General features: G+C 34.9%; 5 protein-coding genes across 5 annotated transcripts; 2 read left to right on the top strand and 3 right to left on the bottom strand.

Annotated features, from left to right (window-relative positions):
- Positions 1–1810, bottom strand: LOC101892825 (cyclin-dependent kinase 9). The gene is made up of 3 exons (XM_005175961.4): positions 1365–1810; positions 1047–1304; positions 1–986 (listed from the first exon to the last, which is right to left on the bottom strand). Exons 1-3 carry the CDS (start codon positions 1623–1625, stop codon positions 300–302), a joined length of 1206 nt encoding a protein of 401 aa, XP_005176018.1. The 5' UTR covers positions 1626–1810; the 3' UTR covers positions 1–299.
- A 2879-nt stretch (positions 1811–4689) lies between these two features.
- On the top strand, positions 4690–5733 carry LOC101892648 (uncharacterized). The gene is made up of 2 exons (XM_005175960.4): positions 4690–4835; positions 4915–5733. Exons 1-2 carry the CDS (start codon positions 4833–4835, stop codon positions 5704–5706), a joined length of 795 nt encoding a protein of 264 aa, XP_005176017.1. The 5' UTR covers positions 4690–4832; the 3' UTR covers positions 5707–5733.
- Positions 5722–7492, bottom strand: LOC101898237 (tyrosine--tRNA ligase, mitochondrial). Its single transcript, XM_005175995.4, has 5 exons — positions 7256–7492; positions 6850–7182; positions 6219–6790; positions 5970–6158; positions 5722–5913 (listed from the first exon to the last, which is right to left on the bottom strand). Exons 1-5 carry the CDS (start codon positions 7462–7464, stop codon positions 5750–5752), a joined length of 1467 nt encoding a protein of 488 aa, XP_005176052.3. The 5' UTR covers positions 7465–7492; the 3' UTR covers positions 5722–5749.
- A 677-nt stretch (positions 7493–8169) lies between these two features.
- Positions 8170–10869, top strand: LOC101898058 (coilin). Its single transcript, XM_011296282.3, has 6 exons — positions 8170–8453; positions 8510–8547; positions 8601–9196; positions 9257–10272; positions 10336–10441; positions 10500–10869. The coding sequence occupies exons 1-6, from the start codon at positions 8271–8273 to the stop codon at positions 10646–10648; spliced, it is 2088 nt and encodes a 695-aa protein (XP_011294584.1). The 5' UTR covers positions 8170–8270; the 3' UTR covers positions 10649–10869.
- Positions 10870–13487: 2618 nt separating this feature from the next.
- LOC101892305 (uncharacterized) lies at positions 13488–15499 on the bottom strand. The gene is made up of 2 exons (XM_005175958.4): positions 14732–15499; positions 13488–14658 (listed from the first exon to the last, which is right to left on the bottom strand). The coding sequence occupies exons 1-2, from the start codon at positions 15286–15288 to the stop codon at positions 14193–14195; spliced, it is 1023 nt and encodes a 340-aa protein (XP_005176015.1). The 5' UTR covers positions 15289–15499; the 3' UTR covers positions 13488–14192.
- Between the last annotated feature and the right edge of the window lie 4274 nt (positions 15500–19773).

The following is a 19773-nucleotide window of genomic DNA, read 5'->3' as shown; positions in this document are numbered from 1 at the left end:
TTCTCAAATTGTTCACTTAATGTTGGTTTTATTTGTTTTTGGTACAAATAAATTTCTTTAAAAATGGAATTGAAAAAAAAACTCTAAATTCAAATTATAACACTTTCTTACAAGCTATTAGGTAGTACAAGAACACTTAGAAATAATTGTAATAAAATATATTCTGTTTGGGATACTTTCGAACCAAACACTCTGTATAAAATTCAATGACAAAATCAGTATTAATTTGTTTCATATAACTTCTATAAATATGATATTAGCTGACCTTCAACTAACAGACGAACATATTCTAAAAGATTTTACCACACTCTATCTATCATGGTATTATCGGGAGGCTTTGAATTCATTGTCGCCATTTGTTGATGATAATTACGCATTTGATTTGTCCGCCGTGGCTGGGCCAAATACTCAAACATACTTTGCAAATGATGTGATAACATTTTACCCAAATCACAGGGCATTGGATCAGTCCAGAAGAAGTCATGATTTAAGGCGGTATCAGCATCGATACGTTTTTTCGGATCTAAAGTTAACAGTTTGTCTAATAAATCACAGCCATAGGGATCCTTTACATATGGCCTTAGACGTTCTTTAACCCGGCGATTTTGATTCTTAGGCAATTCAACGGTCTTGTATAGCTCCAGTTTTTCCACACCAGGCCACACGTCCGGGGTAAAGGAACCACATAACTGAGAAATTAATATCAACTGTTGTTGTTCAGTATTTCCCTGCATTATAGGCGAACGTGTCCACATTTCTGCCATAATGCAACCAGCTCCCCACATATCCACAGGTGGTCCATAATTTCGGTCACCCAACAGCAGTTCCGGTGGCCTGTACCACAATGTGACCACACGATTTGTATAACGATTTTTTGCATCATTTTTGGGTATGCTAAAGGCACGGGCCAGACCAAAATCGGCCAACTTGAGGACACCATGTTTGGTTATAAGAACATTGGCAGCCTTCATGTCACGATGTAATATCTAAAAGAAAACGTTTTGTTGAGATGGACACCTTGCATTGTTTTTAAATGCAATACATACCTTATTACTGTGTATATAGTAGAGACCATTCAACAATTGTTGCATTACTTTCTTAATTTCACCTAAACTAAATTTAACATTCATATTTGACAGCAAACCAGCCAAATCGTGTTCACAAAAATCGAAAACCAAATAAAATGTTGAACGATATCCATTGCTGACCGTTGCCTTAGTGCGACAAATCTCTATTAAGTTGACAACATTTTCATGTTTCAAAAGCTGCAGGATTCTAATTTCTCTGAGGGCAGTGATGGGGAACTAAGAAAGAACATACATTTTAAGTTAAAACACACAAAAATAGATTGCTTCCATACTTACACCTTCTTTTTCATTATCCATAAGAACTTTTTTCATGGCCACGAATTTGTTATTGCTTTTCTTTTCTCTGGCTTTGAATACTTCGCCAAATGTACCCTGACCAATTTTCGCAACTTTCTCATATTTCGAAGATTCATCACAATAGGGAAAGTCATAGTCTTCAATGTATTTTTGCTTGTCAACAAACGACATTGTACGCGACGAGGAACCAGTTGGTGTCCCAGGTGGTCCAACTCGGGGCATAATCTGTTGTTGCTGCATTGTAGTGAATCAGTGCAATTTCCAATCTACCCTCAATTGAGTTCAGTGCACGTGGATGTATGATGTAGCCACCAAATATTTGGAAGCCGTTCTTAGTAGTATTAATAGTATTATTACACTTAATTATTAATATTAATAATATTAATATTAAAAACGTCGAGGTTGAATGTGGAAAACAACCGATGTTAATATCGATAGCATAGATAATTTATTAAAAAAGAGGATATCGAGTAATAGTTGTTTCTTTCGATTTATCGGATGAAATGATAACATGTTTCCACTGGAATTTGTCATCGCACCAGATTTATGCTGTGTTCTCGTTACACTTTCAATCACTTTGTTCGCTCTTAGAATCGTGTACACGAATTAACCCGTTCATACGGCACGAGTCGTAATTCATAGTAAAACAATTCCTTTTTTCAAATATCCTCCCAAAGATTTATTATATCATTAATTTTACAATTTTCATTCAGGTTTTCCATTTTTTGTGTAAATGTTGACATTTTGAACATATTTTTTTGTTATTCCATTCTTAAATTCTGCTGGAGAGACACTTGTCAAACATTTTTTCTGCCCATACAAACATTTTGAAAATATTGCCTCTTTTGTTTGCAGTTTTCTGTGGACATTTCAAGTCGTGGACACAATGCGTTCTCGAATGAGAGAGGGAGAAAACAAAATGTACTTTCGTTTTAATGTACATACGCCATTCAACATTGTAGTTTTCATTCATAATTTTCAGTCTTCCCAAAAAATTTTAAAATTTCATTAAATTTTTCTATATTTAATTTTTAAATGTCATAATTTATTTTTTCGATAAATACTCTCATTTGTTAGGGATGGGACATATTTTTTCGTTGTTTTGAGAGTGATTTGATTTGAACAATGTACAAATATGAGTGTTCGCTCGGGAAATTTTGTGTGAAGAATTCGGTAGTTTTTTCATAGTTAAGATAGTTAAGGGTCACACAATGAATAGAGACCGAATCAAGTGCAGTGGAAACGCCACATTACATACACGAATCAACCAGTTCAAACGGCACATTCGTCATTCATTGGTCTGTTCCAGTACCTGTAAGAATCTAATATTTTTGCAACTTTCTTCGATATCATAAAGGGAAATCGGTTATCGTAGTAAAAACTTTTAGATTTTTGCAGTTCTGAGGCTCAATTCTTGTTCTATGAAAATGTGATATGAAAACTTTTATAAAGGAGAAAAATGTCAAATGAAAAAAATTATAAAGAAGAAGAATCCAGCCCCTGAAACAGACCCATGGTAGAAAAATACAGGTAACAGCAAGTGTTGTTGTACAACAATCGTAACAACAACCACATACAAATTTGTTTTTGTACGTAATACAAGTGTCAGAGTTAAATGTCCAAAAATGTAAGCAAAATAATTAATTTTCAATAAATTATTTTGATTTGAAAAATATACATTTTTGGAATTTCGATCATTAAATTGAAAATGCAGAAGAATAGTTCTTAAAATATTTAATTTTAATGCTTTCACATCATTCCCCTGAATGTACAGTTGTTAGCTGTTGGTCCTAGTCTCTCAACACTTCAAGCAATCGCTAGAAAATCGTGGAAAAGGCAACATCCCTTTCAAGTTGAAACCAAACAGCAAACATACATAAAGTATTCTACATTTTGCAATTTTAGGAAATATGAAATATACGAATATATTATCTAACGTGGTGTCGTTGTTCCTTAACCGAAAAAAGTTTCCGAACCATCGCCTTTGGCGTTTTGTTAAGTACAACGGCGTTTGTTTTTCTATTATTAGGCAATAAATGCTCTGTTCCAGTACCAGCAAGAATCTACTAGTTTTGCAATATATGCCGGTATCATAAAGGGAAAATCGGTTATCGTAGTAAAAACATTTACATTCTTGCAGTTCTGGAACAGACCAAATATGTTCACATTGCCCTGAAGTGAAATTTTATATCAATAAAGGGTATACCTATTGCTTTCTGCTTTCCCGCTTTCTGTCAGAATTATTTAAAAGTGGATGCAGCAGGGCCTCAATTCTTGTTCTATGAAAATGTGAAATGAAAACTTTTATAAAGGAAAGAAATGTCAAATGAAAAATTTTATAAAGGAAATATTTTTCATTTAATTTTTTCATAGAACAAGAATCCAGCCCCAGGTGGTTCTAATTAATTTAATATTTTTCATTATTTTGAATATTGTTTAAAAGGCGCGAAAGATGAATTATATGCCTGGATTTTCTTTCAACAATATGATCTACACTGATCATTCTTCCAATTCCACGGCAAAAAGGTTATTACCTTTAATGTACGCCCAAAGAAAGTTTGTTCAACTTCAAAGAAACTAGAAAAATTCAACTCGGTGCTGAAGTCTTATTGGTGTCAAATAAACTTTTAAATATGCAACAGTTGGTTTTTTATCTTATTTTTTTAACAAAATTATTATATTGGGGAAAACCCGCGAAACAAGCATGCAATTTTGGGGTTATTCCACCAGATTGAAACTAAATTAGTAGGACAATACTGATTTATTCCAAAATTGTACAATGGGCTGCCACCATGTTTGTCATTTTAGATACGACTCACGATTTTTGCTATTACAAAGAAGCATATGTGTTTTTATTTTCTCTGATTAAAATGTGATTATATTAAATTTTACTGCGTTACTTAAAATTCGGTGTACTCGGTCGACGTTATCGCCAAACAAGTAAATCACCTGAATTTATATGAATGTTATACAAAAACGTCGAGCACACGAAATTTAAAGGTTGAATAGTTTCAATATAAAAAATTGAATCATAACTTTTTTGTATGTTAAAAAAAATTAATAATACAAAAATATTAATATATTTGGCCATTTGTGTACGCTATGTCGAATTTAAGGTAATTTTAATATTTAATGGATGAATTTTTATTGCAAATTTAATTTTCTACATTTTCACATAACAATTTCACATAAAATTGATTAAATTATTGATCATTTTAGAGATGCCATATTAGACGGTTTTCGATCTAAAGACCTCTTAATGTCGATGGCCTTTCTGTTTTGATTCTACATCTTTATTATATCTATTACCTTTCTTTCAATTTCGCATTTGTAAAGATGCCATATCGCTTTTCCACGTTGTTTTTATTATTCTCGGAAACGTGCGTTGGTTGGATTTTTTATTAATTTGTTAATTTATTGTATTTTATCTATTAAAAATCACATAAAATGGTGAGCAAAACCTCCCTCATGGTTGACAATTGAATCATATATTTAACCAATAACAATTACAACAATTTCTTCACTGCAGTCTGACGACGATAGTGACTATAATGTGGAAGAGTTCGTCAAGCCCGACAAAATACGGAAACCTGTGAATGATGATTCTGCTGACTTATTGGGAAACTTTGATGATGTAAAGCGGAAAGAGATTTTGGACGGAACATATGAAGAAAAGAATCAAAGTGATGAGGAAGGCGCATCGGAAGCTGATGAAGATGACAGCATGGATGAAGAAAATTCCGATGATAGCGAAGATAAGGAAGACACAGACATGCACAATGGCGAAGGGAACCAACCCGAGGTAGATGGCTTAGGTGCTCCACCCAAAACTGGTTATGTTAATCCATTTGGCAAGAAATCCATTTCAAAAGATCAACTGGCTCAACTGATGAAAGGTGCTTCAAAGACAAACAGATATGTTCTCTACGTAACCAATCTCAATTTTGAAACCACAAAAAGCGATTTGGAAGAACATTTCAGTGAAGCTGGTACAGTGCGTTCTGTTCGCATACCCAAAAAGAGAAGTTCGGGCTTTGCCTTTGTCGAAATGAATGATATCGAGTCGTTTGGCAAAGCTTTGGAACTGCACAATACCGAATTGCAAGGCCAATGGATAAAAGTACAATTCTCCGAGGCAGGAAAGAAGAAATCCGCCAATAAGAAAAACATTATGAAACAGAAAAATCGAAAGCTAGCTGAAATGCGTAATGAGAATAAATTGTTTACCAAAAGTGGTAAATTCTACGATAAGACGAGAAAGCCACTGGCCAACAAACGAAGACAGAAAAAAATTTCTGCAGGTCCACCGAAAGCCAAATAATAAATGCAATTCTAATTTAAGAAACAACATTGAACTTTATTAACTATTTTAGCCACCGAACAACATAGAAATTACGTTTTCCCACTCTCAAGATAGTAATGCCATTTTTGAGTACATGAACGCCATTGGTGATCACTTCGGATATATTTTGACAACGCTTTTGATTGACATAGAATCCGCCAGCAGATATTATCCGTGTGGCATCGGCTAAAGGAAAAAGCTCATAGTAAAAAAACTAATGCGTGTTAAGTCAAAATACTTACATTCTGTTGGAAAGCATTTAGCTTGCATAGCCAGTTTTAACATTGTCATTTCAGGTTCTGCTAAAATGTCCACCAATGTAGCTCCACTCAACGTCTGTTGAACTTCTTGAGGATTCAATTCGGCCAAACCATCAACATTTCCGTGATACAGGGCATTAGTCACTGTTTCGGCTTGTTTCAAACCCTTTTCTGCAATTAGGAAAATTCCATCAAAATGTGTGTTAAATTTTAATTATTATAAAATCTTACCTCCATGCACCAACAATGTCACATCTTCTGCCAACATAGTCTGTGCTTTCCTCTTCTCGGGTTCTTTTTGGTGTTCCTGCATCAGGTACTCAATTTCATTCAGTGGTATAAATGTGAACAATTTCAATAGCTTTTCTACTTCGGAGTCGGGTCGTCGCACAAAGAATTGATACAATGAAAATGCGGATGTCTTTCGATCATCCAACCACACTGCATTGCCGGCTGACTTGCCAAATTTGTCACCTTCTTCGTTTGTTACAATCGGTAATGTTAGGCCAAATACATCTTTCTTTTCGGCTCGACTAATGAGTTCATGGCCTGACATGAGATTACCCATTTGATCAGACCCGCCCAATTGAAACCGACAATTATATGTCCTCAATAAATGCAACCAATCGTAGGCTTGAAATGTTTGGTAGGTAAACTCTGTAAAACTCATACCACCTTCGGTTTCCAGGCGTGATTGTACCGAAGACCGGGAAAGCATTTGGCCAAGACGAAAATGTCTGCCGGTATTCGATATGAAATCTATGATATTTAAGTTCCGATACCAGTCAGCATTGTTCACTATACTAAAAGAAATATTGAAAGTTAGCAACACATCACAAGCATTTAGTTTGATAGTCATTACATTAAGGGGCATCTCGGTGTTTTGTATTTCCGATCATCCCAAAGGCAATCTTGGTGATTTTGGAATATTTTTTCCAATTGTTGTCTTATCGATGCTAGATTATTTTCCACTATAGCCTCTTGTAGCTGGCTTCGTTCTGTTTTTCTACCACTGGGATCTCCAATCAGACCGGTCGCACCACCCAGCAAGGCAATTGGTTGATGTCCGGCCCTTTGGCAGTGTAGCAATCCCATAATAACCAATAAATTACCTATGTGTAAACTGTCTGCTGTCGGATCGAAGCCTGCATAAATAGTTTGTGGAGATTTTTCAAACATTTTGGTCATTTGAGGCCTGCGGAGTTGTAATGAAAATAAATAATTACACAATAAGGGTTAGATTATGACCCAATGGAAATTGTACCCACCCTGCAGTATCGGGAAACAAATCTTGAAAGAAACCTCTTTCAGATAGGGCCAGGAGGTTCTTCTTGCTGTAGAAACGTTTAATGATGCCGGCATCATTCAGAATTTTCAGATTTTTGTGAATTTTTACAAATTTGTGTGCAAACATCCTTTCCAGCTGAGTCTTTACGGGCAAAGTAGAGTGTTTGAGCCGGCAAACTACCGATAGCATTATCGATAAATATCGGTTCTCGTTGTAATTTGTCTTGGCCAATAGCTGATTCCATTGCAATGGGTTGAAAATTATCAAGCCGAAGCAGACGGGAGTAGTTCTCTTTTCTACAAGATGTTTCCAAAAGTGTCAAGAAAAAAATAGTTGCATAATTCTACTGGACCTCCTATAATATAATAAAATAAATAGAATCCTCAGCGGACATTGCTTCTGCCCTGAAACACTAGCAAAAATGAATGTTAAACCATCCTTGTTATGCGAATCTTGCCATGAAAATGCATCACACATCCTTTTTTATGTCCCAAACCATGGTAGAAGAATATAGGTAGACGCGTCGACACAGCTGCTGGAACAATGAACTGTCAAACCAATTTTGGAATTGAAAATGTTGAATGAAAAATTATTTAAATTTGTAAAAATTGTTGAAACTGCGAATAACAATAGCCTCCGAATGACGTAGTATAAGAAAACATATAAAGGTCTACTTATATTTGAAAAAACATTTACATTTTTTTTGACGTTTTTCATTTTTGTTTCCAGCGCTCTCATAAGTTAAGGGTCAAACATGGAATAGAGAGAGAATCAAGTGAAGTGGAAACGCCACATAAACCGCATACGATTATTATTTTACAGTTTTTTTAAATATCGATTCCGATATGTTTCGATAATAGAAAATATCGGAATCGATATTAAAAAAAAAATAATCTTCTTATGCATTTGACGCTGCCGGTCTATTAGAACGAAGTTGTCTTTTAAACTATATAAACTATATTGACTATATTTGTGTTGTCTTAAATGTTTTAAAAATGAGTAAATTTAGCATTAAAATTGATCTTTCAACATTTTTCGAGGACGAACGACAAATGGTACTCCTTATGGTTGACACATCTGTGTGGACTCATGTAAAGTGTCTACAAAAGCGGGTCGAGTCGCTCTTCGAAGTGGATTCTGTCCGATTTTTGAATGAAGGTTGTTTTCTTCATCCGAATGTAAGGGTATCATAAAAAATATTGTTAATGTCCATTCATAATTTATGTTTTTACAGGAACCAATTGAAATATTAAAATTTTGCAAGGAGCTGAAGTGAGTTATGACGTCTTTTGATTGTTTTCGGTTAATATCCGTCTGGTTTTCAGGGCATTTGTACCGAAGGAGTCACTGGAGAAGAGGAAAAGTAGAAAATCTGCTAAACATAAAGAATCATGTAGCGGCAAAGAAGAGATTGCACACAGTGATAGTGCCAATGATCAAAGTGGTGCTTTGGAACCACAAGACTGTGTTGATGTAAAAAAGAAACGTAAATACCGTTCGTTGGGTGATTTTAATACATCCACACCGAACAATTGCTCTAAACGTGTAAAGAACTGCATAGCCATAAATGCTACAATTCGGGAAGATGAAAGGCGTGTCAATAAATCTTCAGAAATAACCAGTACTAGTAATGAACAGATGCCACCACCATCTACTGTTTCATCGAAATCGAGTAGGAAGAGTAAAAAATCAAAACAGGCTTCTATTTCAATTGTAGAAAATAGTGGATTGGACAAGGATGCAGACGATGATACAATGTCTTCAAACGACGATACTACAATTACAAATCAAGGGCCAAATATATCCAAAAATATATCTGTTATGGTTGATAATCAGGTCGAACAAGTTATTGATAAACACGAAACTTCTGAGATACGCAAAAGAAAGCAGAAGGAATTAAAATCCCTAACAGAAAACTCTAGTAAGTACATAATTTATACAACTCCAAGCAAATTTATGACATGTATATTATTTATTCCAGTGGACAAATCTTCACCTCCAGCCCGCAATAGTAATCTGCCGTCTTCAACATTTATAAACAATTCGATCCAATCTAACAAACCACCAAAGAGATCATCAAAAAATCCCTTTAGAAACTCGAAATCTTCTAATTCTAGGCATTTATTCTTTAATGAGTCTGGAGAAATATCCACCACTACCAACACAACAGTCAATGTACAAGAAAAAGAAAATAAAAATCCTCCTATTAATATTGTGTTCCGATGTCAAATGGAAAGTATGGATACAAAAATACCTAGAATCCTGCACATTAAAAACAAGAATATGAAAGAATGTAGTAAATCAAAGAAAAAAACAATAGAGATACAAGAAAATATTCTTATTCAAGCTGTTGATGTGGTGAGAAAATCTGTGACATCAAAGAACATATTAGAGGAGGCAAATGACACAGAAATGGGATCACGACCCAACAATCAAACTATGGCAGATAATAGCATTGTCCAAGATGAAGATGAAAGTGTGGTTGATTCAAATAACTCTATTGGTACCACCGACCATAAATCTAAAGAAGTCTATGTATCCAAAATTTCGAATGGAAACGGTGTCCTACAAGAAATAACAACAACAAACAATGATAGAGAGGTTTCGGAGATGGAAATAACAAATATTGAAGACGCCTGTGAAATGAAGGAGGATGACAATAGCGATTCGAAATATAATAATGAATCTAGTATTCTTTCAGTAGATTGTGTAGATCTTAGTACAGAGGAAGATGATGCCAGTACAATACAGAATAGCAAAAAAGTTGTTGAAGATCTGTGTATATCAGACACATCCGACGTGGAGGAAGTCATTGATCTAAATGAGACAGATGATGTGAACAAAAGTCAAACATTTTCTAATAAAACAGTTGAAAGGAAGTCGTCAACTTTTAATCGATCATCCTCGACATCCAGCATAGTAAAAATAAGCCAAATTATTTCCTGGTGTAAAGATACAAAAGAAATGCCCAATGTTGGTGATATTATGATATTCAAGGTATACTTTAATATAACATTTTCAAGTATTGATTTTTAATAGTACATTATCATATTTCTAAAGATCCCCTTCACCAATCGCCATGGTAATCCGGATTGCACGAAATTTTTGGCTGGAAAAGCTGAACGCATTCAACATCGTACTAAAACGATTAAGTTTTTAATCTTAGGTAAGCTTCGCTTAAAACAGTATTAAAATTACATTTTATAAAACTTTTTCCCTTGCAGATGGTCACTCAGAGTTGCATTTTGTATCGAATCAATATCTTAATAATTACTTGGATAATTCAATGTGCGATGAAAAATTTGTCCAAATTAAATTCAATGAAATGATACAGCCAAGATTATTACCCAAGAATAAGCAAAGTCTGTTGTAATGTTTAGTGTTTTTTTAGATTTAGTTTTTTTTTTTCATTGCTGAATCGTGACAATTAAAGACATAAACTATTTTATATTTTTGCATGCTTTAAAATTGTAATAAATTTGTATTTTGATTATTTCTTACTGACTCGGACTTATATAAATAACAGATTTTAAATTTATTTATGTTAAATATAAGTTTAAAAAAGCCAATAAAATATATTTATAAATGAGAAAATACCTCTTATTTGTAAATGTTCTTTTATTATTAAAATACATATATTTGATAATAGATCAAATATCCCACTCTGTAGATACTCGCATAAAATAGTTTCTGAATAGAAGGTACATGTTCTATGGCAATGCCAACCAAAATCTAAATATACCGGGCCTGTGCTCTTTCCCAGTGCCGTTTTTAGGGTTGTTCTTAGTTTAAAGTTAAGAAATCAAGAAATTGTTTTAGTTTAAAATCTCGACAGCGAGTATTGTTAAGTATTTACTTTTAAGTCCGATACGATTGATATCTTAACTATTGAAGGACATTAGTGTGATGTCCTTGATGACTCATTTAAGAATAAAAAAGGAAAATAGGAAAATTTTAAACTCAAAAACTAGACCAATATTGACAAAAGTTTTTAGTCTTCCACCAAAGTAATCGCATGTAATTCCCTTTTACTGAGATGTCAGTTACTGTTTAAATAATTCTTTTTTTTTTACCCCGCCTAAAAGTATGTTTATCAGCATATATTACTATAATAAGTTCACAATATGTGTCGCTCCCAACAAATTATTTTAAAACTTGAATTACAGACTGTTATTTGTATACCCTCAGCTATATGGCTGGAGAGGGTGTATATTATTTGATACGACTAAAACGTGCCTCATCGAAATAACGGTTTTTAGAACCTACGTCTCTTTGGACCAAACCCTTTTCAGAACATTTGGAATCGATCTAGCTATGTCCGTCCGTCTGTCTGACTGGTGCGCACGATAACTCTAGAAGAGAATATCCGATTTGGTTTCATCTTGGCACATCGTAATATTATTGTCAAAGTTACAGCGAGTTCGGATAGTCCAATTTTGCTCCAACTTTGCGAATCGTAATATTTGCAGTGCTAGGCCAGGGACGAAAATGGACAATAACAATCCACTCCATCAAGTAATTTTATTGAATGAAAGCAAAAAATGTTGGAAATACCATCATATTAAGTTTAGATTTGTTCGAATTGGTCACCTTTAGCACGAATTATGGCCTTTAAACGGCCAATGAAACGGTCACACGCTGCCCGAATGTTGCTCTGCGGTATTTTGGCCCATTCCCGGCGAAGCGCTTGAATGAGGTGATGGCACTTTGATATTTTTTAGTGCCAACCTTGCTTTCCAAAATACTCCAGACCAATAGTCCAACGGATTGGTATCCGTAGATTTTGGTGGCGATTGTGCGCTGGTAATGAAGCGAGGAACCTCATTTTGTAACCATTCTTGGGTGGCGCGTGCTGAGTCCTGTTGGATGTCCAAGGTCTGTGGCCAAAATGTTTGCGTGCCCAAGGCTTTAATACACCCTGCAGTATATTTTCGCGATAATATTCGGCATTTATTCTGATGCCACGTCGATTAATACAAGCGGAGAGCGACCATCGGCTGCTATGGCGGCCCACACCATCACCATGACCGGCGCTTGAGTTCTGTCGGCCAACCGAAGGGGCACATTTTCAGCTGACCTCTTTGGCAAGTAAACACGATCATTTTGTTTGTTTACTAACTGCTGGACAACGAATGTTTTCCCATCGGATAAAACCAAATTCGGCAGTTCACGGCAGTTCGGCCAAGCGAAGCAACTCTTTAGCTCTTTTGAGCCTATTTTCTTTCTGTTGCGGTGTAAGTTCATGCACTTTTTGGAATTTCAATGACTTTACCACGAGCTCATTTTTTAATATTTTCCGAATGTAACATTGCGATATGTTCAGCTCATGACCCACTCGACGCGGATTCCGATCAAGTCGCTTCTTAACTTAGAAATGAAAACAGTCTAAAATTGGTTGCGGTTTTTTCAACTCACCATGTGTTTCCACATTTTCCAAAAATTTGCACATATTTCATATAAAGTAAAATAGTCTATATACTCCAAATCTGACACTTGTTATATTTTTATCAGTCTTAGGACAGATGCGAATTGGTCAATATTGGCCAACTGCTTCGGCACTTTCATGAGATTCAACAAATACGTCTTTCTGCAGAAAAGCCTAGGACATGACAGTCCATTTCTGTCCGATGACAGCATAGATGTAAACGTCATTCAAACGTTATAGATTTAAGGAGGTGCAACATCATCGTGAGATTCAAGATCCGCAATTTATTAATAAAAGATGGGCATTTTAATATTCTTTTGGAGGGGTAGATTGGATAGATAGGTTCCAAGTAGCTCCGATGTAGGATGCAGTCTTATACGAATTTTATTGGTCGAGATCCATCCACTTTAATCTACACCATCGCAAATCAGCTGCATGGTTTCAATCTAAAATATACTATTTTTTTTTCTGTCGATATTCTCATAAATGCACGAGTAAGGTGTGCTGAAAAAAATTTACATAATTGGCTGCTCTATAGTTCTCTAATAGAACCTCTTTAACAAATTTTAGAACTTTTAAAAATGGGTTTCTTTTACCTCTTCCTAACTGATAAGTGGGGAATACAAAATTAGGTATTATTTTTTGCTTCCCCCTCTACATTTTGAATGAAAAAGAAAGCTCTTTTACCACGTGAAAATTTCTATTCGAATATTTAAAATAAGACTGATTATGACATATGACACAACATGCGATTAGAATAAATAAAATATAGAAAAACAAAGCAAAATCTGATTTATGTACGTATATTTACCAAATGCAATAGTAATTAATGACATAAACATATGTCGACGGCGTATTCTAAGTTGATCGGTATTTTAAACGAGAATCTTAACATGTTTTTGTTTTTTCATCTAAATTTAGTAACAGAGTAACTATGAATAATAATGTTTTTGTTTTTATTACAGCGATAATAAAACAGAAAAAATGTTAGTAGCCATCATATAATATAAAGCTGCAAATTACTTTGTTTTTGGAAAGTATCAAAAAATTAGGATAAAGTTAATATTAAAACAAAACTTAGTGTTGTTGCGAGAGTTCTGTTGTTCTTTTTTTGTTTCATAAGGAAGACAATGTATTAGTTTCTTTCTTTTTGTGTGTTTGTGACATAAAACAATAGTTGTTGTTCATTAATTACATTCATTGTAAAATACATATTTTGTTTGTTGAAATAATACTAAATAGTGATGTAGTAAAATTATATCTATTGTTCTATTTTTTGAATACATTTCAGTGAATAGAATAAAACGTATTTTTTTCTATAATCTTTTTTTTTTTTTAAATAAGTTTGACTTTTGCAATATCAGTGTTTGTTTGTTTGTGTCCATAAAATAGTAAAATCTTTGGTTGTTTTTTTTTCTTTTAATATTTTTTTCTTGTAATAATAGAGATTATTTTGTTGACTTCTAAAAAAATCATCATGTCTCTAGTTTTTCTAAAATACTAGTTCTCTTTTTTCCGCTAAATATTCTTGTAAACTAGGTGGTACAGACAATTTGGTTATGTCTTCGTATTTGGTTGTACGCTGTATTACTCGACGGCATAGATCTTGTAATGTTGGCATATTTAAATAACGACTTAAGGGATATTTCAATATAACCGGAAATGGTGGCTGCATCTCATTGGGTACCTTAACAAAGCATACAAAATTATCATTTGTACAGCGATGCAATATATCCTCGATCATTTCAACAATCGATTCATATTGCAATTCCTCAAAATGCCAATAGTCATTGCGATACTCGAGTCGGTAGTGGAGAGTAACTGTCATAATGCGAAATGATAATGTAAATTGACAACCACTTGTCTCCGAGTCACGTACTAGGAACGATCCGGTTGGTTTATCGGTGAGTTGTTTTTGGGCATCGCGACGGGAGATTTCACCCCAATACCAAACTTGACTGTAAATAATTGAAACACAAAACGAAATGTTATTCTGATATTATACAACTTAAAAAACAACTTGATACTTACTTTAACATTTCACAACTGGCCCAATACATAATCCAGTTCGGTCCGTCTTCCCGTTCCAACCATTTCTTTTTGATAAAACGTTTGAAATCATTGGAAAATGGCGTACTGACATCGGCATCTTCGGTTGTTAAATTACGCTTAAAATTGAATTTCAACGGCTCGTGTATTGGCGAGGTGGTCGTAAATTCCGATGAGGCATCCGTTGTTGCTCCATCACCGTCCGGTAACGATTTTCGTCCGCGCAGCGAGAAACGCAAACCCATTTTCTTACGGAATCGTTGAAATGCATTTTTCTCTTCCTTGCGTTTTCGACCACTTCCACTAGCCACATTGCATGATGAGGAGGCATTGCTATTTTCCTCAGCTGTGGTGCCAATAGTATTATTGTTATTGCTTTGTATAACAGAGGAACAGGAAGCGGCAGTGGATGTACGTAGCAATTCACTTTCATCGTTGTAGAATGTGGTGGCACTCAGATTAATCGAATTCTGTGACTGGGATTTTTTTCGTCTTGTCAATGAGGAAAACCATCCTTTCTTTTCTTTATCCGAACTCATCTTTCTTATCTCTATTTTCTTTACTTTTTTGCCTAATGGCCGTCTTTGCACCCAAGCAGGGGGGGATGTTTTGTGATAAAACTTAACGATGTGTCGTGTCCGCTTAAAAAAATTAGTCACTGTATCTCATATCTCGTTTGTGTTTAAATACCAAATAAACAATTTAATTTGCAAGTAGTGGAGAGGAGAGAGAATTAATAAAGATCAAGATAAAAGGCGAAATGGTTTTGTTACGAATGAGAGACCAAAGAAAACGAGCAAAAATGCTTCTTCTTTTTAACATATTATAGATTTTGTGTGGGGAATGCAAGCACAGCTGTTGTCTGTCGGTCAGAGCTGTAAAGCATGTTTACATGTGCGATTTTTAAGCACCTCGATTTGCGAAATCCGGAAATGCATTGCAGTTATTTACATACATGGTAGAAGAATATAGGAATATAGCTGCTGGGACAATGAACTGTCAAACCAATTTTGGAAGTGAAAATGTTGAATGAAGAATTTTTTAAATTTGCAAAAATTGTTGAAAAACGCTAATTTTAATATCCCCCGAATGACGCCGTATAAGAAAACATATAAAAATCTACTTATATTTGATAGAGCGGCTTAACTCTAGTTTAGTAAAAACTCTTCAATTTTTTCGAAAATTTTTTCAGTGGTAGGTATTTTAACCATGATCCCGGGAAACTATTTTTTTCTTGGGGGACGGACCTGGGACCCCAGATTTTTGACCCGAAAGTCCGGGTTCAAGACCCCGACTAGACCCGGATCCACTTACCCGATATAGACAATATGGGTATCGATTGAAAGCTTATGGAAATACCTATCCAACAAGTGGTCACATGATGGGGTAAGATGTTACGGTTCGGAAGTTATAGTCAAATTATCGATTTTTTGGACCCGGATTTTTTATAAAACCCCCAAAAAGTCAAAAAAAGGTCCATTATGGGGGACAACAAAATTGATGCCAAATTATAGCTGACACTTCTACCTTTCCAAAAAGGTTCAATTTGTGCTAATACCTTTACTGAGTCCAGAGATATGGGTCTTTCCATCCGCATAACAATAAAAAAAGGTATATTTTGCGTAAGAATGAAATTCAAAAATCTTTGGTTCGCGTTAGCCGGTGTAGGACATACCCAAAGGAGAAAATCTCAAGCCCCGGCCGAAGGCCGGCTACTTACAAAAGGTATCCAATTTAGAAAACTTTGGTTCGCGTTAGCCGGTGTGGGACATACCCAGAGGAGTAAATCACAAGCCCCGGCCGAAGGCCGCCTATTTACAAAAAGTGTCAAATTTAGAAAACTTTGGTTCGCGTTAGCCCGTGTGGGACATACCCAGAGGAGAAAATCTCAAGCCCCGGCCGAAGGCCGGCTATATACAAAAAGTGTCAAACTTAGAAAACTTTGGTTCGCGTTAGCCGGTTTAGGACATACCCAGAGGAGAAAATCTCAAGCCCCGGCCGAAGGCCGGCTACTTACAAAAGGTATCCAATTTAGAAAACTTTGGTTCGCGTTAGCCGGTGTGGGACATACCCAGAGGAGAAAATCAAAAGCCCCGGCCGAAGGCCGGCTACTTACAAAAGGTATCCAATTTAGAAAACTTTGGTTCGCGTTAGCCGGTGTGGGACATACCCAGAGGAGAAAATCTCAAGCCCCGGCCAAAAGCCGGCTATTTACAAAAAGTGTCAAATTTAGAAAACTTTGGTTCGCGTTAGCCCGTGTGGGACATACCCAGAGGAGAAAATCTCAAGCCCCGGCCGAAGGCCGGCTACTTACAAAAAGTGCCAAATTTAGAAAACTTTTGTTATTCCGACGACTGCTACGCGAAACAAACACTTTTTTTTTATTAAAAACATCATTTTAATGAACTGGTTAGAATCGGGTTATGCGGATGGAAAGACCCATATCTCTGGAACCGAAAAAGGTATTAGCACAAATTGTAGCATTTTGGAAAGGTAAGAATATCAGCTATAATTTGGAAACAATTTTGTTGACCCCCATAATGGGCCCTTTTTTGACTTTTTGGGGGTTTCATAAAAAATTCGGGTCCAAAAAATCGATAATTTGACTATAACTTCCGAACCATTCAAATTTACCCCTTCATGTGACCACTTGTTGGATAGGTATTTCCATAAGCTTTCAATCGATACCCATATTGTCTATATCGGTTAAGTGGATCCGGGTCCAGGCGGGGTCTTGATCCCGGACTTTCGGGTCAAAAATCTGGGGTCCCGGGTCCGTCCCCCAAGAAAAAAATAGTTTCACGGGATCAGCGTAAAAATACCTACCTCTGGAAAAAATTTCGAAAAAATCTAAGAGTTTTTACTAAACTAGAGTTGTTCCGATAGAGCATCTATCTGTATTCTTCTACCATGTTTATATACCTTTTGAGATGATGGAAAATGGCGGTACGTTACGTTACGTTACGTTTTTGACTGATCTATTGTACCCTATACCAAATATGGAGGGTACATTAAGTTCGTCGTTCTGTTTGTAACGCCTCCATATCCCATATCCATTTTAGACCCAACAAAGTATGTATATTTTCGATCAGCTTAAAATTCCATGTTGATTTAGCCAAGTCGGCCCGTTTGTCTGTCTGTTTTTCGGTCTGTCCACCCATCTGTGGAAATCACTGCAGCATCCGAACGAAATTATCGTTCACGTTTTGGCATAGCCCCATATGACTGTTATAACAGAATTAAATTGTTTTGGGTAATTCAGTCAAAAGTTTAAACGTTGTTTTTTAAATGACATTTTGTGTCAATATATATATCAATATAGGTCCAATTTTTGGTATAGGACCCACATAACTGTACTCCACGATATTTGGTATTTTGATGATTTCAGACCCAGTTTTTTCCGGAATGTATTCAACTTTGGTATTTCAAGTTCGTCATGAGTGCTGCCTCATATGACAGTAAATTGCCAATGCTGATACACATCTTATAGCCCCCACATAACGGTACCCCCATATCCTATATTTTTATGCTTTTAGCCACAATTAAGGAAAGGTAGCTCAACTTCAAAGAAACTAGAAAAAATCAATTATGTGTGGAGTCTTATAATGTCAAATAAATATTTTAAAATGCAACAGTTGGTTTTGTTCAATATTCATTTTTTGGTAAAATTCTTGTACTGGGGAAATCCCCTGAAAGAAGGATTGAATTTTGGGGTTATTCCACAACATTGAATCTAAGTATGACAATACAGTTTTATCCCAAAATTTTACAATGTATTGCCCATTAACCCCGAAATATGCATTTAATTTGCAACCGAATTTGAAATAATTTCAAATTATTGTATTTTCTATTCAAAACAATACACACACAAACACAAAATGTGTATATGTTTTGATAGAATAAGAAAATTGTATTTATGGGCAGCTTTCCTGAGCGAACACTCATATTTGTACGATGTTCAAATCAAATCACTCTCAGAACAACGAAAAAATAAGTCCCATCCCTAACAAATGAGAGCATTTATCGAAAAAAAAATTATGACATTTAAAAATTAAAAATAGAAAAATTTAATGAAATTTTAAAAATTTTTGGGAAGACTGAAAATTATGAATGAAAACTACAATGTTGAATGGCGTATGTACATTCAAACGAAAGTACATTTTGTTTTCTCTCTCATTCGAGGTACGCATTTTATCCACGAGTTGAAATTTCCACAGAAAACTGTAAACAAAAGAGGCAATATTTTCAAAAACTTTGTATCGGCAGAAAAAATGTTTGACAAGTGTCTCTCCAGCAAAATTTAAAAATAGAAAAATACAAAAATATGTTCAAAATGTCAACATTTGCCCAAAAAGTTGAAAACGTGAATGAAAATTATAAAATTAATGATATAATAAATCTTTGGGAGAAAAACAATCATTTCTTCTATTCATATTAGTGAGAATTTCATGTATTTACGTATAAATTCCCATTAAAATCAACAATCAAAATTTTTGAAAAAACGAATTATTTTACTATGAATTACGAATCGTGCCGTATGAACGGGTTAATTCGTGTACATAATTCTGAGAGCGAACAACGTTGTTCGGTTTCCAATGGAAACATGCTATTATTGTTATTGGTCTCTTTTCAGGGTTAATCCGGGTAGTCGCATCGACACAACTGCTGGGATAATGAACTGTCAACCCAATTTTGGGTTGACAGTTCATTATCGACAATGCTAACAACCTAGCATTGTATAAGAAAAAATATACAAATCTGCTTATTTTTGGCAAAACATTTAAACATTTTTGACAAAATTTTGATTTTTTAACGTACTTTAACATATAAAGAACATGATGTTGTTTATTCAAAGAAGAGTTGCATATGTATTTATGTTAATTAGCATAACCCATTCAGTTAGGTCTGCTTTTTCACAACTTTCTCTGTTTTCTTATACGACGCCGATCGGATGTTGTTATAATATGCATTTTTCAAGAATTTTTACGTATATAAAGCCATTTATATACGTTACTTTTCATTAA

The sequence above is a fragment of the Musca domestica genome, unplaced genomic scaffold, assembly GCF_030504385.1.
Source record: "Musca domestica strain aabys unplaced genomic scaffold, Musca_domestica.polishedcontigs.V.1.1 48, whole genome shotgun sequence".
Taxonomy (NCBI): Eukaryota; Metazoa; Arthropoda; class Insecta; order Diptera; family Muscidae; genus Musca; species Musca domestica.
The sequence above is the reverse complement of the archived record's forward strand: the minus strand, read 5'-3'. Positions and strand labels throughout refer to the sequence as shown.